The sequence below is a fragment of the Lontra canadensis genome, unplaced genomic scaffold, assembly GCF_010015895.1.
Source record: "Lontra canadensis isolate GAN:19392208 unplaced genomic scaffold, GSC_riverotter_1.0 scaffold69, whole genome shotgun sequence".
Lineage (NCBI taxonomy): Eukaryota > Metazoa > Chordata > Mammalia > Carnivora > Mustelidae > Lontra > Lontra canadensis.
In genome coordinates, this window is record NW_022631063.1 from 477,626 (window position 1) to 503,898 (window position 26,273).

The 26,273-nt window shown below is 39.3% G+C and overlaps 1 protein-coding gene across 3 annotated transcripts in view; it reads right to left on the reverse strand.

Moving 5' to 3' along the window:
- Positions 1 to 301: 301 nt before the first annotated feature.
- FAP (fibroblast activation protein alpha) overlaps positions 302 to 26,273 on the reverse strand; it is a 74,396-nt gene continuing 48,424 nt past the window's right edge. For 2 of the 3 annotated variants that reach the window (XM_032880298.1, XM_032880296.1), the window contains 10 exons: positions 23,640 to 23,687; positions 18,187 to 18,285; positions 17,657 to 17,726; positions 16,716 to 16,910; positions 11,793 to 11,847; positions 4,077 to 4,176; positions 2,951 to 3,015; positions 2,377 to 2,449; positions 2,000 to 2,114; positions 302 to 587 (listed from right to left, as the gene is read on the reverse strand). In XM_032880298.1, the coding sequence (XP_032736189.1) occupies positions 524 to 587; positions 2,000 to 2,114; positions 2,377 to 2,449; positions 2,951 to 3,015; positions 4,077 to 4,176; positions 11,793 to 11,847; positions 16,716 to 16,910; positions 17,657 to 17,726; positions 18,187 to 18,285; positions 23,640 to 23,687 (884 nt within the window). In that variant the 3' untranslated portion in view covers positions 302 to 523. The remainder of the gene's footprint in view (positions 588 to 1,999; positions 2,115 to 2,376; positions 2,450 to 2,950; positions 3,016 to 4,076; positions 4,177 to 11,792; positions 11,848 to 16,715; positions 16,911 to 17,656; positions 17,727 to 18,186; positions 18,286 to 23,639; positions 23,688 to 26,273) is intronic. The other variant, XM_032880297.1, reaches the window with a different exon arrangement.

A 26,273-nucleotide genomic window follows, 5' to 3' on the forward strand; every position in this document is an offset into this window, starting at 1 on the left:
GAAATGCATCTTGAACTTGATTTCTGAACAATGCTTTTGCATACTCTGAGCTATTCATTCTAGCATTTGGAATTCTAATTACAAAATCCAAACTCTTCTAGATTCTTCTTCTCATCACCACCTAACGTTTCTCACGTGCTTGCCTAGCACAAGTGTTTATTTGCTGTGATAAAACCAGAAGCTGAAATGAACGCACACAGACAAAATAACAGCACTTTAGCTTCTGACTTTATTATTTTCCTCAAACGAACAGGTGAGTAAAACACTGTCTGTGTCCAAAGCAAAAGGCACGGTCGAGTGCCCGAAAATGTAAACAGTATTTGGGACGAACTTCTGAGTCTTCATCTTCCGCCAGCCTTTAGAACATCGTTCATTTGTTTGTTTGTACCAGGGTTTAACAGCATAAAGAGTAAAACGAACAAATGGTCTGAGGCATTTATACGAAGTGTTCCGACTGTGATACAGGCTTGCGTCTGCGTCATTTTTTAGTCGGACAAAGAAAAACACTGCTTCAGGAAGTGGGTCATGTGGGTGTACAAGTGCTTCGTGGACAGGCCGGATATGCCGTGGTTCTGGTCCGAGTACCACTGAAAGGCAAAGAGCAGACGCTGGGTCACTCCCGCAGCCACACAAGACACCCAGCTTTGATTCTTCACACTCGCAGGTCCCGACAGTTTTTCTAATGCAGCGATTCAAATTCTACTTAAAAACACTTACTAAGATAGCTCCCATGCAGACATTTAGAACAGGAAGACAATAAAAGACTTTTATTAACCTGGACTAGCCTTTGGAATTCTTTAAGCTTATATTTTAGAACTTGGTGGCTGAGCTCTCACGAGGGCCAGCATCCTGGGGGGGGGGGGGGGGGGGGGGGCGGTAGTCAGGCGGCAGGCCTGTGCTCCAGGGCTGGTGTGCTGGGTCCATTGCTTTGTTTCTCTGGAGCTTAGTTTCCTCATTTGAAAAAAATGAGGAGGTTGGATTTGGTTTTTCTCTGAGGCTCCTTCTAGCTCAAAAATTCTATGAGGCTGTTAGCCTCTGAATCCAATTCCTCTCTGCCGCAGAAAATCCACAACACATGTAACTGTAAACACCTTTCATAGGAATTAAACACAGTATCATTAAAAACACCCAGGAAGATGACATTATACATTTAAACTTCACTGTTAGGGAGATGCTGGTGAGATTATTCTTTTCACTGAATAAAGGTAGATATTGGTCGTGACTGAATGCTGTATACCTAGAAGGTGAATTTACGTCAGGGGTTCACCATTAAAAAAATCAGAAAAAAAATCTCCCATCCCCTTTTGTAAATTATTTTAAAAAGTCCAATTTCCAAAAATGGGGGTTTCCTTTTCAAGGTTCTCGCTCAGGAAAAGCAAATGAGGGAGAACTTCTGCTCCCTGAGAAGGGGAAGCCGGTGTCAGGGGTTGTCTCCCTTGCCGTGGTTTTCACCTTCCTTTTCTCTCTGTTGTCATTTCTGAGTCCTCATGCCACCTGGATTTTCCAGCTAGCTCATTCATTCTTTCGCTCGGGGAACACTCCGGCTTCCATGCTGGGCCAGGCTTGTGTCAGGCAGTGAGAACACAGGGATAAAAGGGTTCTCTAACTCTGAGTGGAGCCGCCCGACTTCAGGGAGGCTCTGCGGCCACTGATAACATTCCCCAGTCGCTCCTTACTGAATACACAGAACCTGTTAGCTGCTCTGGGACTCTCAGCTTTTGTGGGGATGCTAAGCAGCTACAGTACGCAAGCAGGATCCCAGAACTACTGCATGTTCGAGCTAGAAGATCGTCAATCTCACAGACGCCTTTACTCCAGATAGGACTCAACCGGGATCCCCAGAGGCGCCCTGGCTCACCTCGTGTCCTTCAGGGAGTTCATGAAACACCCAAGACCCACCTGCTAATGTTCTGCCTCCTCTACCCTACAGCCCATTTGCCAGGATGTCATAGAAAAAAAAAATACTAATGAAAAAATCAGATGCCTCCTTCGAGCTTACGGGTCTAAGGCCGTGAACGGGAGTAAAACGAAATTGTGTACCATTGCCTGGAAATCCACTTGTGCATTAACCAGAGCTTTAGCAATCTGTGCTGAGTTTTGAAAGTGCACATTATCTGCAACAAAGAGAGAGAGTTAAAGTGCTGCTAAATACCAGGAAGCATCGAGTGACAATGTACCGCCTGCAAAAGAACACCGACGATTATCTAGTCATGCGGTTGACATTGTCAGCCGTGAGTCTTCACACTCATTTGTGGAAATGTCCCTGACTCTTAGGTACTGACCCTGAGCACAGGCATAGGAGGATGCTTAATGTTTCTTAAACAAAGTGATGTTGGCTCAGTATTTTTATGTGTAAGAGTCTTGCTTAAACCTCACCATCTGCTGTTCCGTGGATGAGAAGATAGTCTACATTTCTGAAATATTCTGCTCTTGCCATCACAGTTGAATTCTGGAAAAGAGGAAAAATTAACATTTTAGTTGCTGCAAGTTCTAATAGAAAACTAGCTAAATCATTGTGCGATGGACTTAGCACCAATACTGAAATTATGTATTGCTTTGGTTGATAAATATTTAAGAGTCAGAGCAACACATTTTCATCATCATTTGCATTACTTCCATCTGATTCTTAGTTTGAAAAACGGGAAGTTTATGTGTCATATGTTACATATGAGTGAGACCTTAGGCATAAATGATGCCCGCTCAAGCTGTGTAGGGGTTGGGGGTGGGCAGGAGGATGGGGAAAAGGGAGGTGAGGGAAGGGAGGATGGGGAAAGAAAGAAGAGAATCCGAAGAGAGTAAATATCTTCCTAGTGAGGTGTTTTGCAGCTAACAAAAGATCAGCGTATTCGCGGGGGGACCCAGCAAAAGTGTAAGCTCTGAAGGGCTGCTTCACAATTATTTAGCACGTTTGCAAGAAATCCATGACCTAAATGAAACAGAAAACACTTACTTTATAGTGCTCGAGGTTATCATTCTTTGTTGGGAGGCCCATGAATCGCTCTGTGTAGATAGATGCTGTAAAATATATAACAATATGTTGTTGGTGTGTGGTATGGGTCATTTCATTAACTGACAAGATCCCTCAGCTTGAAAACTGTCCGTCCCCCTCCCCCCCGGAGCTGCGGAGGAAGGTTCTTGCTTTCCTTTACTGTAATTCTCCACCCAACTCATCTGCTCTGCGGTTTGCCTCAATAGGGCCAGAGAAGCAACAGAGGAGACAGGCACAGCTAACTTTAGAAAGGCCTGACCTTGAGCTTTTCCTCCTCCACCTTTCGGTGGGGGAAATGTTAAACTAGGGAGGACCTTATGGAATGGCCTCGTTGTATTTAAAAGAAATCACAAAGGCAGCCCCCTCTGGTACTTTCACTGGTGTCTTAAATTAATCTGAGATGGAACCATGTGCCCCAAATCCTCCTCTCCCAATACACACACAAACACACACACACACGCATGCACTCACAAGCACACATTTTTTTTTTTTTTTTCTGAATAAAGATTCCCTGCGAGTTATAGTTGTCTTATTTCTACCCCAACACAGGGATGAGGATCTGATGAAAGCTAATTTTTGTACAATTATTAGACTTAATTCCAAATAGTCATCCTGCCTGAATGTGAACTGTAAAAATAGGCATACACGGGAGGTATACTCCTTAACAAATTTTTCTGTGGCTCTGGCTTCTGGAGCAGTGGACCTGGTGGCTGCAAACTTTGGCATGGAGGTGAAGAGTTTGGCTCCACCCAACTTCTCATGAGATGCATTTACAGGCTACCTGTGTGCTGCAAAAACACAGACTTAACTCTGGCTTTCAAGGTTTGGTGTGTCAGGAGGCACCCGGTTTCAGGCAGAGAATAACATACATTGGGTTTGGAAGACTCTTTCCACACTCTTAAGGTTTCTTTGATTGGTTGCAACATGATGACAATGAATCATACAAACCACCTAGTTTATAGATGGTACTTTCCCCGGTGAAGCTGGGGTGAATTTTACTGCATAATTTGTTTTCCTAGCAACCTCAAATATAGAGTAATTATGTGTTAAATGTTTTCGCAGCAACATTTATGAAATATTTCCATACCGTAATATTCCCAGCTGGAGACAGGAGCCACCGCTATCCCACATTTGAAAAGACCGGTTCCTGAAGCAAGGGCCAGTGATGAAACATAGCCTCCATAGGACTGTGGAAACATCATCACAAGTCAGTTCCAGATTTGCTTTCAGAAAGTCTCCAACATCGTTTTACAGTGACTCTCCTCACACTAAGTACTGATGGGAACTGGGGATATGCATGGGGTAGATTAAATGTCTATCTTGGCCCTTGGCAGCAAACTCACAGCATCATTGACACATTGACACAGCATCATTTCACCCCTAGTAAACTAAAAATACTTGGTCTGCTGATCAGAGCATGGTAGGGGCAGTTTAAGAGATATTTATAATTGCAACTTTTTTGCCAAAATTTTTTTCCTTTATATTTTTCCATTGAGGACCTTGCCAGAACAAAACCAGGACCTTACTTGAAAGAAATGCACAAAGAAAGGAGATTATTCCTCAAATGCAAAAGCGAGATACTTTCTATAGTTTGCAAAAGTCCTGTAAGACAATACTTAGGTCTGTGTATTTACTTATGGGTTTTCATCATAGAACAACAAGGGAAAGACATAAGAACCTTTTGGATAATTGAAGACATGGCCAGAGTTTGTGTATAATGTAACATTATATATTCTCTTCTGATGATTTCTGGCATCGCAGCTCAAAGGAGGAAAAGCCACTGGTGTATTTAAAAGTCTTACACAGTCCCCCATACACTTAATGGAAAAAAAAAAAAAAGAAATGCAAAATGAGTCAGGAGTAGGGTTAGTGCTCATCAATTTTCTTCTCCAAGGAATCAGGCAGTTGATTCAGAAATGTGAGCCTGATAGCAGAAGATGTCTGTCCATGTCACTTGGAAATTCGAACCTTTTCCTAAAAGTCGAGAAATGAACACAATAAGGTGGCATTCCCCCCGGAAGTGAAATTTGGGCTGTGGAAACATGCCTGAGAGAGATGCTTCTTCTGGGAATGTGGACAGAACAGTGCTCTGGGTCCTCCCAAATGTGTGTGCTAGATCGGGAAGTGATTCTCAGTGCATGTTCTTGCCCCAACACAGGAACGCTCCCCCAGGTCACCAGAGGACTGTGGAACTTTCCAACTAGGAATATGCCGTGTATTTAGGACCTTATTATCACAAATGTCTAGAAGCCATTTTCCCTTAGGTCACCGTTTGTCACAGAAAAGTCAGTCAGAAAAGGCGAAAGAGTGAGAGGGAGAGCTTTATGGAGTGGGAGACAGACAGGCAGACAGAGGGACAGACATGCTAATGAGGGCAGGTCAGTGGCTGGGGTCTATTCTTTACCCACGAAATACATGGAATATGGGGATAAGCTAAACAACTTTGCTGAATTCATGAGTTAAAGGAAGAATTCTTCAACTAGTGTACAGTTGTATGTTTCCAGTTCTGGGGAATTTTATTGAGGACCCTTGGTGACAAAAGAGAGAATAGAAGAAGCAGCTTCCAATTATATCATGGCCTTCTTTTAATTATACTTAGAGGAGAACTAAAACATGTTCTAATAGGGGAAAATATATTTTAAAAACAGAAGGAACAGTGGGTTTCAAAATCATTTTGGTAAGTGAAAAATTTCACTTATAAAAATGATTTGCTTTGATTCGTAGGTTAGCAACGACTATTACTGAAATGGAAGTCCTCTCCTTCTTTCTTAATTTTAGGTTCAACTGAGAGGAAAGTCAGCCTGCGTTAGAAATATTGTTTGTGGTTTTATTGGAAAGGGGTGTTTACTACAAGTAACAATGGTGGGTCCCGCTGAAATAGCATGAAGTGAGATTGGAAATGGAAAGCATTTACACACAGTAAAAAGGGTTTTTAACATTTCTGTTCGAACCCTTACAAATTATTAACCTGTATCTCCTGAGAGATTAGAGAGCAGTGCTGTGCCTAAATAAAATTTCCGTGTTTCCAGGATGAATACGGATTGTCTCTAGGAATTTGTAAGAGCAAAACTAGTGTAGCAATAGCACAACAGAAGTAGGTGTTCTTTAAATTCTCAGGCAGCTTAGAAAAGCGATTCCTATTGTAGAAATGAAGAGGAAATAAAATAAACCCGCATTGACTTTTTTTCTGCTCTCCCATGGGTGGGGCTCCAAGGCAGAGTGGGTGGCTGTCGCAAGCAAGGAACCCACGGAGCAGATTGGCCATGAGAATTCTAGAATTTTGTCCTTTGCACTTAGATGCCTTGCCATTTTGTTTAAACGAAGGATATCTTTAAAAACATTCTTAGAAGGGCACAGAATTTTGAGGGGTTTATAGAACGCTCTTTTGTGAGCCATAATGCACAGTGGAACATTTTACCTACGGGCAGTAATAATGAATAGCTAACATTTGTAGGGCCAAGGCTCTTGAAACCTTCTTTGAGGACCCACACGCTCTGCTTCCCTTCCCCCTCCTCGGATGTTCCCCTGCTTGTCAGCTCTGCTGATGCCCTCTGCACCCTCTAGGTATGATCTAGCCCCAGGACTTCCACAAATGCTGGTGCCCTCTGCCTAGAACACTCTTCTTCCTGAAAGGGCCATGGCTCACTTCCTCCCATTTCAAGTCTTAACTCAAAGAAAGTCACACCTGTCCTTCTCATCTACACTGCACCAACCCTGTATCATGCTCCTTTTTTGATTTGTTTTGTGTTTTACCAGAGCACTTGTCATCGTTTAACATCCTATTCATTGTACTTCTTTGTCCTGCCTATTGTCTTTCTTCCCAACTGTTCCCAAAGCCATAAAGGTAGACATTTTCATCTGTCTTGTTAGTGAATGTATCCCCAGCACTGACAACATGGCCTGGGACATGGAGGGGAGTAGAATCAGTATTTGTCAAGTATGTCACTTTTCTGTTAACTCAGCTCATCCTCACAGGGACCCAGTGAGGAAATCATGGCTGCCTTTCACAATGAGGAAGCTGTGGCCTGGAGGGGGAGTCAGGAAGCAGCAGAGCTGGGATTCAAAGCCAGGACACCTGCCTCCTACAACCCATGACTTTCCTCTCTGCCCTTGCGATGGGGCAAACCTCGTCGGAGAACTTTAAGTTTGGAGTCGAATGTAGTCTCATTAGAGGTGCATTTGTCCTACTTTTACATCGTTGATTACACATAGCAATTCAAATTGCTTATAATTAGTCACTGGAAGAGAAAGGAACTAAGATTAAATCATGAACTAATGCTTATTCAACACCACCTGGCTAGGCCTATATTAACAAAGCAAGGCCCACAAATGAGGTTGTTATTCTAATAATTTAGGCAAAACCCCTGCTGCTCTTCAATTGTCAGAATAATTACTTCAGTTTTTCTTTACATAAACCAGGGTTTTGCAACCACAGCACAGTTGACATTTTTGGGCTGGATAATTCTTGTTTGTGGGGACCTGCCCTGTGCATTGTGGGATATTTAACAGCATCTCTGGCCTCAACTCATTAAGTGCCAGTAGCACACCCCCCCACCCCCATGGCGACAACCAAAAATGACTCCAGACATTGCCAAATGTCCCCTGAGGGGCAAGATGGGCTGGTGAAGTCCCGGGTATAGCAGACACTTCCTAGACATGGTGTCGGGTGCCTAGTGGGTATCTAATAAGCAGCTAAAAACTGAGCTACTGGATTTTGTTGTGAAAAATAAAAGGGTAAGATCAAAATGCCTCCTCTCCCCTTCTTAATCAGGATTATGGAGGGAAACATAGGATTTTCAGCTTATTTGTCAATTGACTACCAAAAATGTATGGGGTTAGCTACAGTATGTTTCTCAGACCGCTAACTTGCCCAGCACTTCACAGGAACAGATGCTTTCTTCCTTGGTATGAAATACAATAATAGCTAGCTAAGTAACACTCGCGGTCATTCTCAACATCTTCCTCTTTTGCATCTCCAGATTGCCACAGGTCCCTGCTTATTATACTAGAAACAGCACCTGAAGCTCTGACCTCTTCCCACCTCCTACTTCACTTCCTAAATTCAGGCCCTTGGTATTTGTGGCCAATATTACTGCTCACCTAGCTCCTTGGCCCAGTCCCTCCCCACACCTCAGAACACCATTTACCCTGCGGCCAAGAGTGTCTTTGTAAGACATCAATTGTATTCCCTATTCACTTCAAGAGCACATTTCAAAAAAGTATCCATGGAATCAAATACCTTTTGGTAATACTGTATTAATCAAAATTTAACAGGATTCTTTACTGTTCCTTCATAGAACCGATATACACTATTATGCAGAATTCATGATTTACCATATTATTAGACCCAGAGGACCTTTTCCTGAAAAAGTCATTGGTACTGATAAGATACATTTGGGAGAACATTGACTTACAGGATTAAATTTAGTTAAAATAACATCATTGGTGTGTGGGATGACCAAGTATTATGTTAAACATTTGGGGGAAAAAATTAAGAAAACAAAAAGACAAAGTCCATTACCTTGATGAGGTCATTCTCACAGGAGAAACCAATAGACATACAAAATAAAACACGGTAATTCCTAAAAGAGCAGTATAAGGAACTATTGGAGCACAAAGAAATTTGTATCTGAGTTGGGTTTTAAAGAGTAAGTAGGAGTTTTGCATTTTTAGAGGAAGAGGAGCAGAATGGAAGAAGATGGACACATAGCAGGTGCAGGGAATAGGATTCAGAATAGCATGAGAGCAAGAACATGCAGACAGAAGTCAAATCATTCCTAAGGCATGGGGAAAAGTGGAAAGAGATGAAACTGGAAAAAGCAGGTTACAGCCCGATTGTTAAGGGCTTTCCATGCAAGGAAATAAGTTTGGGCACCAGGTCAAGGTCAATGTGTGGCCTTAGAAAACATGTAAGCATATAAGCAGAAAAGCAACATAGTAAAAACTGTGTTTTGGAGTGGCAACTTCATTAGCGACATTGCAGCTTGTGAGGTCCAAACAGGAAAGCTAGTTAAAAGGCAATTGGAATCGTTAAACCGATATCGCCCAATGGTCCATGGACCCAAAGAGTCAGCATTACCTGAGATCATGTTAGAAGTGCAAATCCTTGGGACTCACCCTGGACTACTGAATCAGAATCTTTGGTGGAAGGGCCCTGGAAACTGTTTGAACAAGTTCTCCAGACGATGCTTATGTAAGCTACAGTTTGAGAAGGTCTGATCTAAATTACATATGAAGAAACTTGAACTAAAGCACTGGCAGTGGGGATGATGAGAACAGATTTGGGTGTTGAGAGAAATTACTAACCAATGAAATGTTGGAGTCGGGGAGCAAGAGAAGTTGAAAATAGCCCTGAATTTACTAATGGGCGTGACTACGTGTGTGGTGAGGTCCTTTAATAAAGATGAAGACTTGGTTTAAGGAGCTTGTAACAAGTTTAGCATGTATGGGTTAGGCTTGAGGCCCCAGTCAGACATTTGGGATAGATGGTCAGTGAGCACTTGAAATGTGGAGCTCAGAAGAGAGGCAGATGCAAGTGGCAGGGAGTTGACAGTGAGCACCATCTTTGAAATTACATGGGTTTCCCCAAGGAAGTGAAAAACAATGAGAGCCATGGCCAGACCCTGAAAAAGACTGACATTTAAAGAATGAATGGAAAAATTTTAAAAAATAATAAATAAAGAACGAATGGAGTGTAATGATCATGGAGACAAAGAAAAATAAGGGAAATGTGTTGCAGAGTCTGGATAGAGCCCATTCTCCTTTGGGCAGTCTAAAAGTCCTCCTGCTATCTGGCTACCTACCTACTCAAACTCCGTTCTTCACCTTTCTCACTATGTGCCTTATGCTTCTGAAGTTTCCAGCATCCAGACCAACCACAACCTAGTCACTGATACTTCAGGACCTGGGCAAAGCTGTCTTCATTCTCTGGAATGCACCATTACTGACCTATCTTCCCTACCTCATTTCTGAATCTCCCCTTAGCTATCACAGCCAGAACTAATCACTCTTCTCCCTGGTGTTCTCTGCCACCACGTTGTATCTGTCTTAACACTAGGAACATTGCTGAGCAATTGCTTTTTTCCTCTCTGTTTTATCTAATAGAGAGCTAGGGCTACAATTTATTCATCTTTCCATCTTCTAAAGAACCTAATATAAGATCTAGTTGAGATCCAATAAAAATTTACTACATTGGTGAAAGAATGCGTGAGTCAGTGATCAGATGGATGGATTAAACAAATCATAAAGAAATCCTTTCAAAATGGTATAGTATTAAGGTCTTTTTCCTTCAGGATCTTCTGGGCCCGGCTGATTTAGGGGCTGCTCAAATGTTGCATCTATCAGCAGTTCACTCATTTCTTCTTCTGTTTGTGCTCTCAGGAGTTACCTCACAATCTCTGCCTTGTGGAAAGTAAGCAAGAAAGGGGATCTAATATGCTACATCTTCTAGAAGCATTTTCATAGACATGATGAGAATCTCTTATTGAAGAATTTCAGACTGATATGGATGTATTCTGGGGTGATGTGTGGGTTCTTTAAATCATCCCACATAGATGGTTCTCTACCAAACTAATACCAGGATATTCTAGAAATGAAATTAAAGATTCTGATTTATGGTTATTTCAAAGCCTGCAGGAAAAGGAAAGTAAAACTGCACGAGAAATGTTAATGATTATACGGAAGGGTTCAGTATGAAATCTGAATCTTTCAAAAATTTACTTTAGGAAATTTCATAAAAATGGATACTAGGAGAGATCGTATCTGAAATATTTCACTATAAAAATATTTCATTTATTTCCACCCATTTGAATTCCATTCTGTTTAGATATTTAACATTTGATAGTTTTAAGAAGGACCAAATGGCTTGAAGTAACAACTTTCCACAAATTCATAACAGCTCTTCATCTGGTCACTGAGCTGAGAGCTGAGCCGGAGCCTGCAGGCTCCCTTCAATATTGGGTTTCATTCCCTCCATCTTGTGCAGGCCGCTCTCAGAGAAAACAGCCAAGAAAAACAACCCAAGCACAAATGGCTGCAAATTGACTTGCAAATGTACAAATTCAGACCAAAAAGTGAAACAGGAACTCTTCTTTGAAGGGTAATTATCATAATTTATAATGGGCAAATCTAAACTCTTTCCAATATTTCTCCAAACTTTCCAGTGACTTCATTGCCCATGATTGGGAAGTTTTGCCACTTCCTTTTAATGTGTATTTTGAGAACCTGCTTAGCTTTTCACACATGGGCAATTATCTCCATGACCTATAACTCAGAAACTAAATTATACTTTTCTCCCATTAGCACAAATTAATATTAGGTCTGGTAAAATAATTTGATTACAAAAAAAAAAAAGAAAAAAAAAGAATCAAAACACCCAAGATATGACTGAGATAGGCTAGGTACTAGGGAATTTATATTTTAAAAGTTCCTATGATTTCAAATGTTAGCTTAGCTCTTCATAAAAATGAAATGATGAAATGAAAAGATATACAGTAACTCTGAAATAACAAAAGAAATTAAACCTTTGATGAATATAGTTCAGTTCAGTTCATACAAAAAAAATAAGTAAAAATGTGTCAATTAAGAGTTAATTTGCTATATGAGGAAGAAACTAACTGATTGGAAAAAAGGAACGCTTAAAGCCACCACTTTGAAGCCTAGATTATCCAAACTGACTGTTTCCATTGACAGATTAAATGATGTTGCAACATTAACATTTCATGAGAAACCTTATAAGCGCACACTTTAGAAAATTATGATTGCTGAACTGAATAACAGGCGTAAAACATATAAAACAACTCACCCAGCCCCATATGGCTATTCTTTTTTCATCAATGAAACCCATTTCTATGAATTTTCTAAAGTAAAAGAAACAAATTTTTAGAATTTTAAGTGTGTACACATGACATTTACTTCATTACACAAGCATATTTAATCCAAAGATTTAATAGAAATGCTCCATTTTCTTTGTTTAAACACATGCACAATAACACTGCACTTACAAATAATTAAAAGAATATTATCATGTTTTCTGCAAAAGATAAAACGGATCCTTTGGATTCTACCGTACATCTGTTGGGTAGTACTTCTAGGGCTGCTGGTCTAGTATCCTGATTGCCTGAATGAGTTACCTGGGACTCAACAAGGTCAAGACCCAGGCTTAACAGTAACACAGGAAGTCACAGCACCATTACTAGGACCAAATTTCCAAATCTCCAGATTTGGGGGAAAAAAAGATTTTTGTTATTGGATGCTTTAAATTTTATCAATTTTAAATACTTAGATGTTAATGATAATTACTACCTCGTTTTTGGTCACTTTCATCCATGGAAAAATATCCATCCTCTCCCATTTCACACTTAGGTACTCTCAATTTATCATGGTGTGGATAATTATGCATGTCTTTTAGGATATGGACATGATTCATTTGTGTTCCATCACAGAAGAGCCTTCCTTTGGAAACTCTTTTGAAAATAAATTTCTTAGGAGCAAGGGACCATACTGAAGGGCAACCTTTAAAAAGTCATGGGAAGCCTTCAGAAATGCAACTTTGCAAGCTGGTACAAGATAGGAATGTTTTAGGCTAATTTATCCCATGCCTCCTTGAGGTTGGTGTTTTAGAGCAATTGTGATTTATTTTGGGAATGGTTTGATAAAATCTCAGGGAACGCTCAAAAAAAAAAAAAAAAAAAGCAGTGGAAAAAAAGTGAGGTGGGGAAGAAAAAAGTAAGGTGCAGAGATCCGGATGTGACAGTAACAGGAAAGAGGGGAGAGAACAGAGTAACACATAGGGAGCTAGAAAAATACTATTTTTCTTGTTCCCTTTAGTTATGCTAATGCCCTTTCTCTTTCTTCTCTGGAAGTAAAAATGGAGTGGTTTCATTAGTTGAATAATGAAGTTTCTTACAGGGATTTCACAGCAACCATTTTGCTCGTTGCATGGATTCAACATGCACGTTTCCAATGCACAGAGTAGTTGGGCAAATGCCCGGGACCAACAGATGGGAAGAAGCCCCGTCAGTCACAGCTTACCCTACACCGATTCTGAGGGACACTGAGGAGTCTATGGGGAAGAGATGCAGCAGCAAATGGAAAGTTGCTACCTGTGTGGATGCTGCTCATGATAAAACAGAGAAAATGTACAGCAAACTGTGGCATTTCAGCAATTCTTCCGTTAACTTCAGAAGCCAAATGAAACAAGAGCAGGTTCACTTTCTTTGTTAGAAAAAGAAAAACTTTCCGTGAGTGCTGGAAGACAGTTCTGAGCCATAAAATCAATTTCGATTTTATGATCTCCCAGAAGCTAGCAATCATATTGCCTTGCATCTGGGGTAAAAGCAAATAGCAGGTGATACATGGGAGCAGGAAATTCTTAACAGCTCCCTTCCTCGGTTTATTCTGGAAGGATGACATTTACAGGAAATGATAGTGCAATAGTTAATGTGGAAATGAAACATTAACACTTAATGTGGCAGGACTAGGTTAAAGGTTAGCTAGATAATCTGAGCACTTCCAGGCCAACAAGTCTCCATAAAATTCACCTCCAAATTCTCAAGAGCTCTCAGAAGGGTTATCAGAAACACTGTTGATCATGTAGTTAAAGAAAAATGTTAGTAACAGATGAAAAAACATTTTGGAGGCTGGACTGAACTTTACATGTTTTCTTGCATAAAAATGGCCCTAGACACAAGGTCAATTTGGAATCCTAGGGATCAATTCCTATTCTGTTTTGGAATTTTTTTTATTGATACCATGTATAACAGTATGATACGATATTTTCTCACCACCAACCTTCTGGATATTGTGGGAAGTGGGGGAACGTCAAAAGTGCCATATATACCCCAAATGAGTAGAACTGACCCTGTAACTAACAAACATTCATGGGTCCTACCTATGTACCATTTGCTTGGAAGCCTAAGGGAAGCAGTTCCTAGTTTCACTTACGTTTTGACCTCACAAGCCTCTCCTTTGAAGCATTCTCTTTTGTGTAGTCAAAGTTGTGAGATTGTCTGGTTTCTTCCTCTTCTTCTTCTTCTTCTTCTTCTTCTTCTTCTTCTTCTTCTTCAGCCTGCTTTGCTTTGTTTAAATTTATTTATTGACCCAGATGAGTATTTACTGTTGTTTCCAAATATGTACACATGATTTCCTTTAGGTATGTTAAAAAATTTAGCCAGATTGCATTTTATATGAGATCGAAGGGGACACATTTCATTTCCTTGTGGGAAGGTAATTTGAGGGTGGCCATAAAGGCATTACAATCCCAATTCCCATGTCAGACATTCAGTGTCTGATTCCTAAAACACTTCCTGGGATTATCATTATAAATCTACCCTTTTTAGCTTTTGTTTTCTCAAAGCATCGGGTTCCAAGGTGTCCCTTTCACTTTTGCAAAACGACGCTTTCAAGCAAAGCCAGGCCAGTCCCAAGTGCATCTCCACTGTTGTGTATTTGCTTTGCACGGGCCACATAGCCTCCCCTGGTTCACTAGGCTGTTTACCAAAAGTTCCATCTAACAGCAATGCCATCCCTTCAGAGTGTGGGGGTGGGGTTGCGGGGGTTAACCCTTTTACGAAGATTGTAAGTGCACTGAAAGTAGAAATGGTAAATTGCACAATTTTATACAGAGTGGATCGCTATGGCATATATTAATATTTGATCTGTTGTTGTCGAATGGCTGAGCAAATGACTGAACATATGCCTGCTCTATAGCAGGAAGACTTTCTTCAGATTCCATCCTAAAAATGGCTCAGAGAAGGTAAAGGTAGCCAACTACTGCCTCTGGTCTATCTACAGTTCTAAATGCCAAAGACATTTATATTATTGTGAAAATTGGTACAATTTGTGGCTTCATGTCCTATATATTGAACATCAGAAATAACAATTTTCGTTAAGGCCTCTACATGGGTTTCAGGTTTAAATTTTCATTCCATCCAAGAAACACGATAAGAAGCTATCAGTTCTCTTTCTTGAGGTATTCTTAAATGCAAATGCTGCAATTTGGGTAGTAAATAAGTGCACTCAGAAATAGGATGATGTATTGTGTTGTTATCAGTAGATTGTGATGATGGTGATGATAAGTTTGTTTTTTAACCAGTACCAAAACAAACCACTTTTTAGTTCTACCAACTTTGGAAAAGATCCAGTTGAATTACAAATGAAGTGTAATCTACACCTGGCTTTTGATGTAGTCCCAGGGTTGTGGTGCCCTTGGTGTTTACTGCATGGTCTAAGTACAAATAGATCTAACCCACAGGGCAAAAAAATAAAATAAAATAAAAATAAAGAAAAAAAATTCCTTAAAGAATTAGGTCTGTAACACTGACAATGGTGTTCATATTTCCATCAAGGCACACGGCAGCTTTATGTGAGAAACCAGTCTCTTGGTAGATTTTTCTTTGAGCTATCTCTTCTATACCTCTCCATCAGGCAGAAGATTCTCCTAAACAGGTTAATAGCAGACAGGCCAAAAATCTGGATCAGCAAGAAAGAGGGAGCCTCCTAGAAATTAGGCATGAAGAATGCCCACAGATTGTGCAGTGTTATTTAATAATCCACTTATTCACTTGTCAGATTTTACTCAAATAGGCTGCTTTTAATTGAATATTGTATATGTGTGTATATAATACTGTTCACAGAATGGAAGGAAAATTTGAAAACAGATGGGTTATGATTACTTTTCTATTTTTAAAAATAATTACTTGTGAGTCTCAACTCTTCTGGTGTGATTAGAGACAAAAATACAGAAAAGTATTGTCTGGGCCTGGCTCCTAGCTGTTAAATACAATCTTCATGTGTATGCTATACTGAAATCAGTAACTAATAATGACATTACGATGATCAAAGGAATTAACCAATGAATTTTCTAAATTGCTCTTTGCTGTGAAACAGTGTTTGACCTTAGGCCATACGCACACATATACATCCATGACTAAGGGTCCACTTGGCCTGTGTTAGCATTTACATTTGTAAACTACTGTTCTCTAACTTTACATACCTGCAGCATAATAACAGAAACACAACAACTGTAGAGAACTATCCAGAAGAATCAACCACAGTGTTTCTAAATAAACAATGATTTTGGTGACTATATTCTTTTTGTTTCAGAAAAGATGACGGAGACACAAATTATGATTGAGTATGTAATTGAGAAGAATTCAGATTATGAGTCTGTCTTCCCTATGAATGTTTCCATAATATAATTTGTACTACATAAAATGAATTTTTTGTCAAATGAAAACAGGAAAACACTTTTATGCTAACACAGCCGAACTTCCCAGCTAGCTTAATTACAAAAGAATGTCTAGCATCTGTACGGATAGAGTGTTGATGAAATCTTGGGAGGAATTTCTAAATTTATGAGCCAGAATCCACAATGCTTGAGCAAATTCAGATGTTTGGTTGTCTATGGACCATCCCCAGAGTTACACAATTTTTTGTGTGGGAACCATGTGAATAAATGAAAGGATATCAGAATGACTGAAACATCAAATGAGAGTTATTTGTCATTTATCACTATAAATCATGTTTCTACATATTTATTAGTTCTTTTCCATCAGTAATTTTTTTCTCTTATTGGGCAAAAATATCTCTTTAAGATTAATGGTAACTTTAGATGAAGTTAGGAAAATAGACAAGAAGAATGACATCATTAAAGATGGAGAAACCCAACAGTGATTGCATGACTTTTGTTGCACATCAATTTCTGTTTGAATAAGAAGGTGCTCACCTGACAGCTGTGATCTGGTCCTCAACTTCATAAACACCCAGCTTTCGATATACTGCATACAGAAGTTTGTCACCTTGGAAAGCTGTTCCTCGGCCATCCACCAAGGCAATGACTATCCCTTCCCTACTTGCAAGATAAGAAATCCAACTAATAGCGAATACAGACCTTACACTCTGACTGCAAGGACCACCATACCTAAAGGAAAAAAAAAAAAAAAAAAAGAATCTTGGATTCCTTTGTAAAACTCAACTTCACATCATGGCTAAGAATTGCCTTTAGTATTTCCCAGTACATTTGTATAATAAAATTTCAATAACAGTGGCATTAGAACTGGCTCAAAATCAAGAGAGGACCAGGCTTTTCCCAGAGGTTTGCTACAAGGAAGTTGTTTTGGGACACAGCCTCTCCTATTCCCCAAAACGGATACATCTAGGGTTGGCATTTCAAGGAATATGTGTGGGTTTTTCGTCATTTCTGCCACCTGCCACTTGCTAAAAGCAGGCATAAGATATACTAAAAAAAATGCATGGTGTTTTAAGCAAATTGTGTGTAGGTCAGCACTGATTTTGGGTGTGATTCCACTAAATGTATTCCATTCCCTTATTTCATTTCTAACTCACTTACATAAGACATTAAGATGATTTACAATATTTTTTGGCTGCAATTTCTCTATCTCAAAGGTATTCTGACACATTCGGCAATTTGCCATACAAAGGAAATTCAAGACAGCGAATGCAAGCCAGTCCATCTAAAATCCCCAAACTTCCTCAATCTATTTTAAATAGCCATATTTTATTTACTCTGATTAGTTGAGGAATATATAAAAACAGCATCAATAGGAACTGTTACCAAGGAGAATGGTTCATTCTATCTCATAAATGTGTATTTAATTCAACATATTTTCAGTAAATAGTTTTTACACCAAAGAAAATATTACATACACTTGAATTAGCAAGGGATACTTCTTTGATCTGTCAAATTGAGGAGGAAGAATCATCTTGTACCATAAAGCTTGGGGGAAAAAAAAGAAAAATCTTCATTCTACTATATTCATAACATTATTTATTTTTCTTTAATAACATGATAACAAAATCAGTTCATAACTAGTAAATTGTAAAAAATCAAGAATATAAGTTGATTGTTATTACATATTTTTGCCAAATTTATAAATTACTAGAAATTTTGAGTTATTGTTTTACTAGAAGCACATACTCTAAAATTAAAATTAGATAAATTCTTTTTTAAAAAATACTAGTATTGAAATGGAGCTACAGAAAAGTATAAGATCAACTCTATTTACAAACATATTAAAGATCTTTTGTGAAACTCTATTGTTACAGTAAGATTGTTTTACTTAAGATTTGATATTATGAGGTTTGGATTATAATATTGACTCTATGCTTTTTGAAAAGAAAGCAAGATAAGTGTTCAGCTTCATATTTGTAAATGAGAAGTTTTTAAAAGATCTTACTAATGTCATCCACTTCAAGTTTCTTTATTTCCTCCTTAGGCAGCTGGATATTTTTCAAAGCATTTTCCAATTCTTTGTTTTCTTCCAGGATTCTAATTTCTTAAAAAAAACAAAATGTTCATTTTTCAATTAATAGCATTCCAGAAGAAAATTCCTTTCTTAAAATTCTTTTGGCTTTAACATAGATGAAACTGAAGCTGTATAAGGAACTGTATAAGAAGTTATATATTGACAAGTATATTTTTAACCCAGCCTTTAAAGCAGGTATGAGTGTATGAGGACATTAATCATTGCCTCCTGAACTGATCTTTATGGCATCAAAACACATTTTGGGCAGATTCACAGAGGCAACAATGTTTATTCACCGTATTTTCCCATCTCCAGTTTTCTAACATGAAGCTATGACCTGAGTGGGGACTTTTTTTTTTTTTTTCATCTACTAAGGAAAAAAAAAATGTAGTAGAAGTAAAATCTATATTGCTGAGATCTCAAATTAAAATAGGGGTGCCTGGGTGGTTCAGTCGATTAAGCATCCAAGTCTTGATTTTGGCTCAGGTAATGACCTTAGGGCTGCTCAGCAGGGAGTCTGCTTGGATGCTCTTTCTCCCCTTTATTCTGCTCCCCGAACCCACCCCTGCTCATGCACGCATGCTCTCTCTTTCTCAAATAAATAAATATTTAAAAAGTGATTATGTAGTCACAAAATTTGTTTTTAAATTTTCAATGTATAAAGTCAAATACTCTTTCTGTGTTTTTTTTTTTTTTTTTTTTTTTTTTTTTGAGAGAGAGCAGTGGGGAGGGGCAGACACAGAGGGAGGGAGAGAATCTTAAGCAGGCTCTATGCCCAATGTATGAGCCAGATTCAGGGCTTGATCTTACAACCCAGAGATCATGACCTAAGCTGAAATCAAGTCAGACACTGAACTGACTGAGCCACCCGGGGACCCTAACATATATTTCTTCTTAAATCTTTTCCTGTTGTACTTAACTAATATAGGATATGCCTCCCTTTTTTGTAATTGAATTATTGTACATCCTATCCCTTCAGATCATTTTTGTCAAGGTAGTTATACATCTTAGTAAAATAACAATATATGCACGCTCTGATCTCTTTCTGTTTTTCACCTTAAAGGATCTTAAAAAACCTGCTGCTTATATTTGTGCTTAATTATGTTTCACACTTTAATCTTTGAAACTGAACCATCTATTGATCTCCTGATGCTGTAGTTCGGTGGTATATGCAAATGGGTTTCTAGCAATTGAGGGCTTTTTGCAAGTTATATTTTGAACTAGAATTGATTCTAGTTATCTTCTAGAGAAAAGATAGATTTTCATATAGCATGTGGAGTTTGTCAATTTATTTTTCTTAAAAGAAGGCCTGGGTGACTTCTGAGATACGGCAGTTTTTACAAAAGACATCCTGTGAACTTCTTGTTTTTGTGCGTTTTTAAAAGTGGTCCTTGAAGATAGGGAACTGGAGGAGTACTTGTAACTACAGTAAGTTTGCCAAACCACTTCCCTTGTAACTCTCAGTTTTCATATACTCATGGCATTTTGTTCCAACATGTTATATTTAATCTTAGAATAAGTATAGATGTTTTGGTATGAGTTGTATAAGATACATAATAAATTTCATTTTAACTTTGGATAATTCATCGGAAAAGAGATACTTGTGGCATCTTAAAAGTTAAAATAAAAAAAAAAACCCAAAACTCCAAAAAACAAACCAAAACCCCCCCACCAAATATACAATTCTAAGTACAATGGGGCCAGCTCTTCATTCTCCTTGTGTGGGTTCCTTGTGTGGAGCTATTACGGATGAAGGGAATCCTGAGTGGAGCAAGTGCACAGAGTGACTGCATTATAATTGATTATTTATTTATTTTCATATTTTACTTATTATTATATTTATAATTTACTTATTTACTTTTATCATTTTACCAACAGGTACTGGAAGTTGGAAACTCTACCCAAGTGTTGCCAGGTTGGTTAGAGTTTGATTCCTCCAGCCTTTTCCTAGCTATTGAACTTTCCTGATTCACGGCTTACTGAAATGCCAAAGTTAATTCATAAGCTTATTAATGCTCTATAGTTCAGAGAAGTATCTGTACATATGGTAACTTGACAATTTTCCCACCCCTTGGAGCAAAATGGCCTGTCGGCAGTGGGGGTGCCTACTGGGTTTCTCCATGTGGCTTTGCATTCAAAGCCTGTAACGTGGAAAGGAGGCTACCGCCCAGAGCACCTTTCACCTTATTTCACTCATCATTCCGTACTCGGTCCCTAGCATACTTATTACCCAGTACATGCTATGTGTGCGTATGTGCTCTCTGTTTGTGGACTCTTTATTATGATGAAATAAAAAAGGAAGAATGATGGATCATGTAAGAATTTTTTGTTTTAATTATATTAGCTACTATATTTTGCCCACTAATTAAAGTATGTGAAGTATCTGTGGAAAAGCTGATAAATGAGGTCATTTGATCAGTTGGGTAATTGTAATGAGCACCTGTGCCTGAAGCACCTAAGCCTCCATTAGGATGTCTATGTCAAGTGTCAACTCTTCTGGGTTTCTAAAGCACCTGGTTCGGGTCCTGTGTTATTTTCAAATGCTCTTACCCCACTTTGCTGATGAAATGAAGCCACTGCACAGTTCTCTGCAATGTCTACAAACTTTTATACAATTACATTAGTAATTTCTTCATTCTCACTCAGCACAATGCCAGAGATGAATCTCCACCTGTCTCTGGACCCCTTTTTCCCGACTTCTTGGGGACCTCCCTCCTTTATGTCTTCGACCCTTTCTGGTCTCTTAATTTCTTCCATCAGCATTTAAACCATGCTTAAATGTTTATTATCTTTCAAAAAGAAATTAAACCTCTATCAACTGCTTCCAGTCATCACCCCACCTCTGTCCTCCTCTCCTCAGGAAGGTCTACTGAAAAGATTCTCTTTTTACTTATGTCCTATCAAGCCTAAACTTGCTTCAGTCTGGCTCCCACCTCCACTGTTTCTCTGCAACTGGTCTAACCAAGCCAATGGTAATCTCCCTCTTGCTAAATTCATTGATTCAGAGTGGGTATCACTTCACTCCCTGTAGCACTTGACACGGATGAGCCCTCCCTCTTTCCTGAGATTCTCTCCTCCCTGCATTCTATGATACCCTACTCTCAAGGTTATTCTCCTTCTGTTCCTCTCTCTGTCTCCTTCATAGGTTCATTTTTCTCTTCCCATTTCTCATGTTGGTATTCCACACAGCTTTATTCCTACTCTGTGGTCTTATCCCCTTCCATGGTCTTAGTAACCGTGGATTTCATAAATTAAAATGAAATGACTTCTTGTTCCTCATCTTCAATCCAGTGTCCAGATCCAAAACTCTGTCACTCCAGGAGAGCTCCACTTGGCTATCCCATCGGGATCTCAAGCTCAACATTAAAAACAAAATTCATCATCTCCCCAAAAACATTCTTTTGGCTGCAAATCCCTCTTCCAGTAAAAAGCATTAATATCAATCCACTTGACCAAGCCAGACATCTAAGCAGCATTAATTCCTCCTTTATAGTCATGAGTTTCCAGTTTGATCTATCAATCATTAGGAGACACTTCCTAACCCCCAAGTCCCAGATATAGTACTCTGCTTATGTGCTTTCCTGCTCTTTTTCCTCCATCCTAATCATTTATTCCACTATATTACCCACTCACATGTTTGCATTCTCCATTGATTTATAATCTCCTTGAGGACACGGACCATATCTAATCTGTTCATTTTTAAGGATCTAGTATCCAGCGCAATGTCTGACTTAATGTGATAGGCGCTTAATAAATATCTGTTGTGTAAAGACTTCTGGCACCAAATGCAACAGAAAATGAGTGAGGAAAAAAAAAAAAAACAAAACCCTGACAATAAACAGAAGACCTAGCATCAGCTCTAAAAAGCTGCTTATCTGAGAATTATTTAAAATTTCAGATTCCCTAGCCCAATCTAAGATCTACTGAACTGGAATTTCTGGGGAGGGCCTGAGCATCTGTATTTATAATAAACGTCTCTGGAGAATTTCATCACGAGGCGAGTTTGCAGAACTGTGTTCTAAAAAAATCACATTCTATTCGAGGGTTAGAAAACATATAAATACATATGAGAAATGAGAGTGACATGAGCACTGCACCTATTTTCTAAGTATTGGGTGAAGTAATAACACTTTTGTATGCAGTACTGAAATTGGTATCTGGCAGGAATAGGAGAAGGATAATAAGAATGTGGAAATTCATGCTCTGAAAAAAGGAAGGCTGACCTTTAGCTGTCATGATAAAATGAGAATCATACGTTTATGGGAATTTCCATTAAAACAAAATCTTACAGATTTGAAAGTAGTATTGCTTTAAAATGTCTCTTACTGAAGGTTGAGATGAGCCATGCTGAGAAATACAATCTTTTATTCTTAAAGATATTTCATTATTAGACATGAGGTAAAAAAAAAAAAAAACAAAAAACCAACCAACCAACCAACCAACCAAACAAACAACAAAAAAACCCCCCACAACTTCAAAATGACACTAAATACATAGCACCTCTGTTATAATACCTGTCCTGCCCAGAGCTTCTGAATTGACTCTGTTTTTCCTCATTACCTTATTTTCACCTATTTTATTTGAGCCATTGTGTTGGCAGTCAAACTAACCCCTGAGCAGTCTCCTGACTTGTCACCGAAGCTGTCCAGGTAGGAGCACAGGCTCGAGTCCTGAAGTCCCTCATTATCCCTCGTCTCCCTCAACTTCAATCCTACAACGTTGTTCAGCACTAAATCAAAGACAACGGGGCAACTGTGGGAAGAGTATGGGGGCAATCACACACTTGGATCACTCTGGTGAGAGCAACGATGGTCATCTTTGATCTGTGAAGTATTTTGAACCAATATCACAGATATGGGTTGGAGGAGGACTGTCTTGATAATAGCTGAAAATGGGAAAAGCCTCTGAATTTGAGGGATTTCATTCGTAGCAACAGTGGGATGTAGCTGTTAGAACAAAAGAGCCAGCGTGATAGTCAGACACCCTCTGCTTTGAACTGGACTTAGATCTGGAATTTGTCTCTAGTTGGAATGTTGCTGTGAAGTAGAAATTCTTATTTGGGAGAGAGGTTGTGCTAAATACCTAAGTTTCCTTCCAAAGCTAACCGCCTGTGTTTTTGATAAAGCTGACTGGGGAAGACAGCCTGGATCCCTGTGATATAACTCATCTGTGTGATGCCAGGTTCTTAACTGAAAATAATATTATATTTCAGAGGGTCAGATTTGACTCAAAGGATATCCAAGTCTATGTGACTATAGGCTCTACGACCACAAGATTCCAACACAGTTCCCCTTGTTGGTGTGGTGAAACTGTCTTGCTGCCTCCAGCATAATGTCACCCAGAGTTCAGGATTTTTTTAGACAAGAGCATGCAAGTTAGCGTACCTTGATCAGTGTGGCCGTCATGAAGGGTGGAAATCGGGAGGCCGGGGCCTGTGCACAGCATGAAAACAAAGACATGCTTTAGCATAACACTGAGTTTCTGATAAGAAACTGGTCATATTTGTGATTAATGTCAAGCTCAAGTATATCTCAATTCTACAGCTACTTTTTTTCCCATGGAGAAGTAAATAACACCTTTGAAGTTACATTTAAACAACAGGAGATCAGAGCTCAATTAAAGAATAGATGTGAGAGAAGAGTTGCTTGTGAGCTTTTCCAGGAGTCATCTTGAATAGCCCAGATCTCATTACACAAATGGCCCACAGGATCTGCCATGATAAATGGCCATCTGAGAAGACATTATGTTGTAAGGGCTAGTATTAGCTGTGTCTTTATTATCTGATAATCTTCACCAGCACCCAGATGATTCTTTCCACCTGGCTTCTTGGTCCAATGTTCATTTTATTTTGGTGGGTGGAACCCATCACCTCCCACCCCCCTTGTAATCAATAGATGAAGAGATAAATGTATATAGAATCTGTTACCCATAGGCTGTGGTAGGTGACATTCCCTGGGAAAGAGAATCAGAAGTTTTGTGGCCCAGAGGTTTTCCTGGGGGGAGTATTAGGATGCTCACTTCTGGGAAAGGAAGGATGGGGTGGTGAGGGAAGGTGGGCTTTAGCACAGTCAAAACACAAACCTTACCAGACCCCAAAGGGAATCTGGAGCTGAATGGCTGGCAGAAAGGCCTCCATGTACCAACATGGCCAGCTTTTATACCCCATATTGGAGCAGTCTTTGGATGTGGCATGGGATCAGATCGATTCCTAGGGTGGGGGCTCAGCTGTGAGCTGTTGGTGGCTACCAGCACTCTCAACAGCTGGTGGAATGAGGGATTCGGTCCTGAAGTGGGGGGGGGGGGTTCTGAGTGGCACACTAGTGTCCACAACATACCACAGTACAGAACTCGGGTGCTCTGTGCAGAAACAGGCCATTTTAACAAGATCTACAAAAATTAAACACTAATTATCTCTAACTTACTTGAACCATAAGATAAAGTAATACCTGGAATTATACTTTTTAAATTTTTTTTATTGTTGTCAAGTAGGCACCACACTCAATGTGGACCCCAATGGGGGACTTGAACTCAATGACCCTGAGATCAAGACCTAAGCTGAGATCAAGAGTGGGAAGCTTAACTGACTGACCCACCCAGGGGCCCCTCGAAATATACTTTTAAAGGATAAATTTGTTCTGGCAGTCAGTGGGTTAAAAGACACATCATGGAGGTTGGGGATAGAGGTTCATTTGTACTCCTGATGCTTCTTCCTTCTTTGTGGAATATCATTAGAATAGCATTCTGGATCCCAAGCAAGCTGAAGGGAGATAACCTTTTTGATGAGTTCTCAGAAGACCTGGCTATAAGTAACTCCTTCTTCTGCTTTGTTCCTGGCTTCTTTCTGCCTGTTCTTGAAGGGATCCTCAGTGCTCTAAGTGGAACAATCCTGGGGTCTGTGGGGGCAGCCAGTGGCTGTCTAGTTGCAGCCATATTTGTTTAATTGTAATTCTGAGTAACCTTTATAGATAATAAAGCTAATATTTTAATTTCCTGCCTGACTCCTCAGCCTGACTTGAGTGTGAGGAGAAGGGATATTATTTATTAGGCTTTCTCAAAAAATAATTCTCTATTGTGTGGAGTTTCAAAATTTTATAGAATTTAATTTCAGAGATTTTCATTTTGACCAGCTTTTCTTCAAAGTTATTAGAAGGCACAAACACATATTATATTTTTGGTCAAAATGTAAGGAAATGAAACATGAATCTGAATTTCTTGACTTCAGTCAACCAGCAACCACCCTATGGAATTTTCATGGGTATGCAGCTCCAGTAGTGACAACTAGCATATCTTTTTTGGCCAAATTCTGAGACAGACTAATGACTGTCCACTCTGGATACAAATGGCCTGAGCATGTGGTTGCAGTGGCTTAAAAGCCTCAATTGTCTGGAGTCCCTCCTTTGCATTACCTCTGTTTCATCAGCATCAGGAAGGGGATTTTTACCTATTTAATCCTATTATCTGGGATTTACTCACCATCTCTTGGAGAGTTTGAAGTTACATAATGAGGCTTTACTCTTAGTCCTAAAGGGAAAGATTTCAAGGTTTTTCTTATGATGGCTCAGTGACTCATTTTACTGGAGCTTCAAAAACACCAGACGATGTGATGCTTCCCACACAGTATATTTTTTGCTAAATGGGAAATTACCATACTGCCGAGCAAGAGTGAGTGTGGAAAAGTCAGGCGATTCAAGTTCTAGAAAGGACTCTTCCACCAACTTTTGAGGAGAGCTTAGTCTTTGCTTCCTTATCTTTCCAGTGGGCACTCAGACTCAGGCAGATATTAGGAAGACAAAGTGATATAAAAAATGGTAGAGTGCTTTCAAAAAGGTTTGAAGCATTATACAAATGCAGAATGCATAAAAATATAAATGAATGTATGCAAGTGTAGGGTCACTGAGGTCTTAGTGGGTAAAAATGTAAGCATAAGAACAAGTTTTTTGTTAGGCCTTGCAAAAGGCAATGGGCTTTGATCTTCTTTAGCACCAATGTCCATTCAACCATTATGCATTATGCATAAT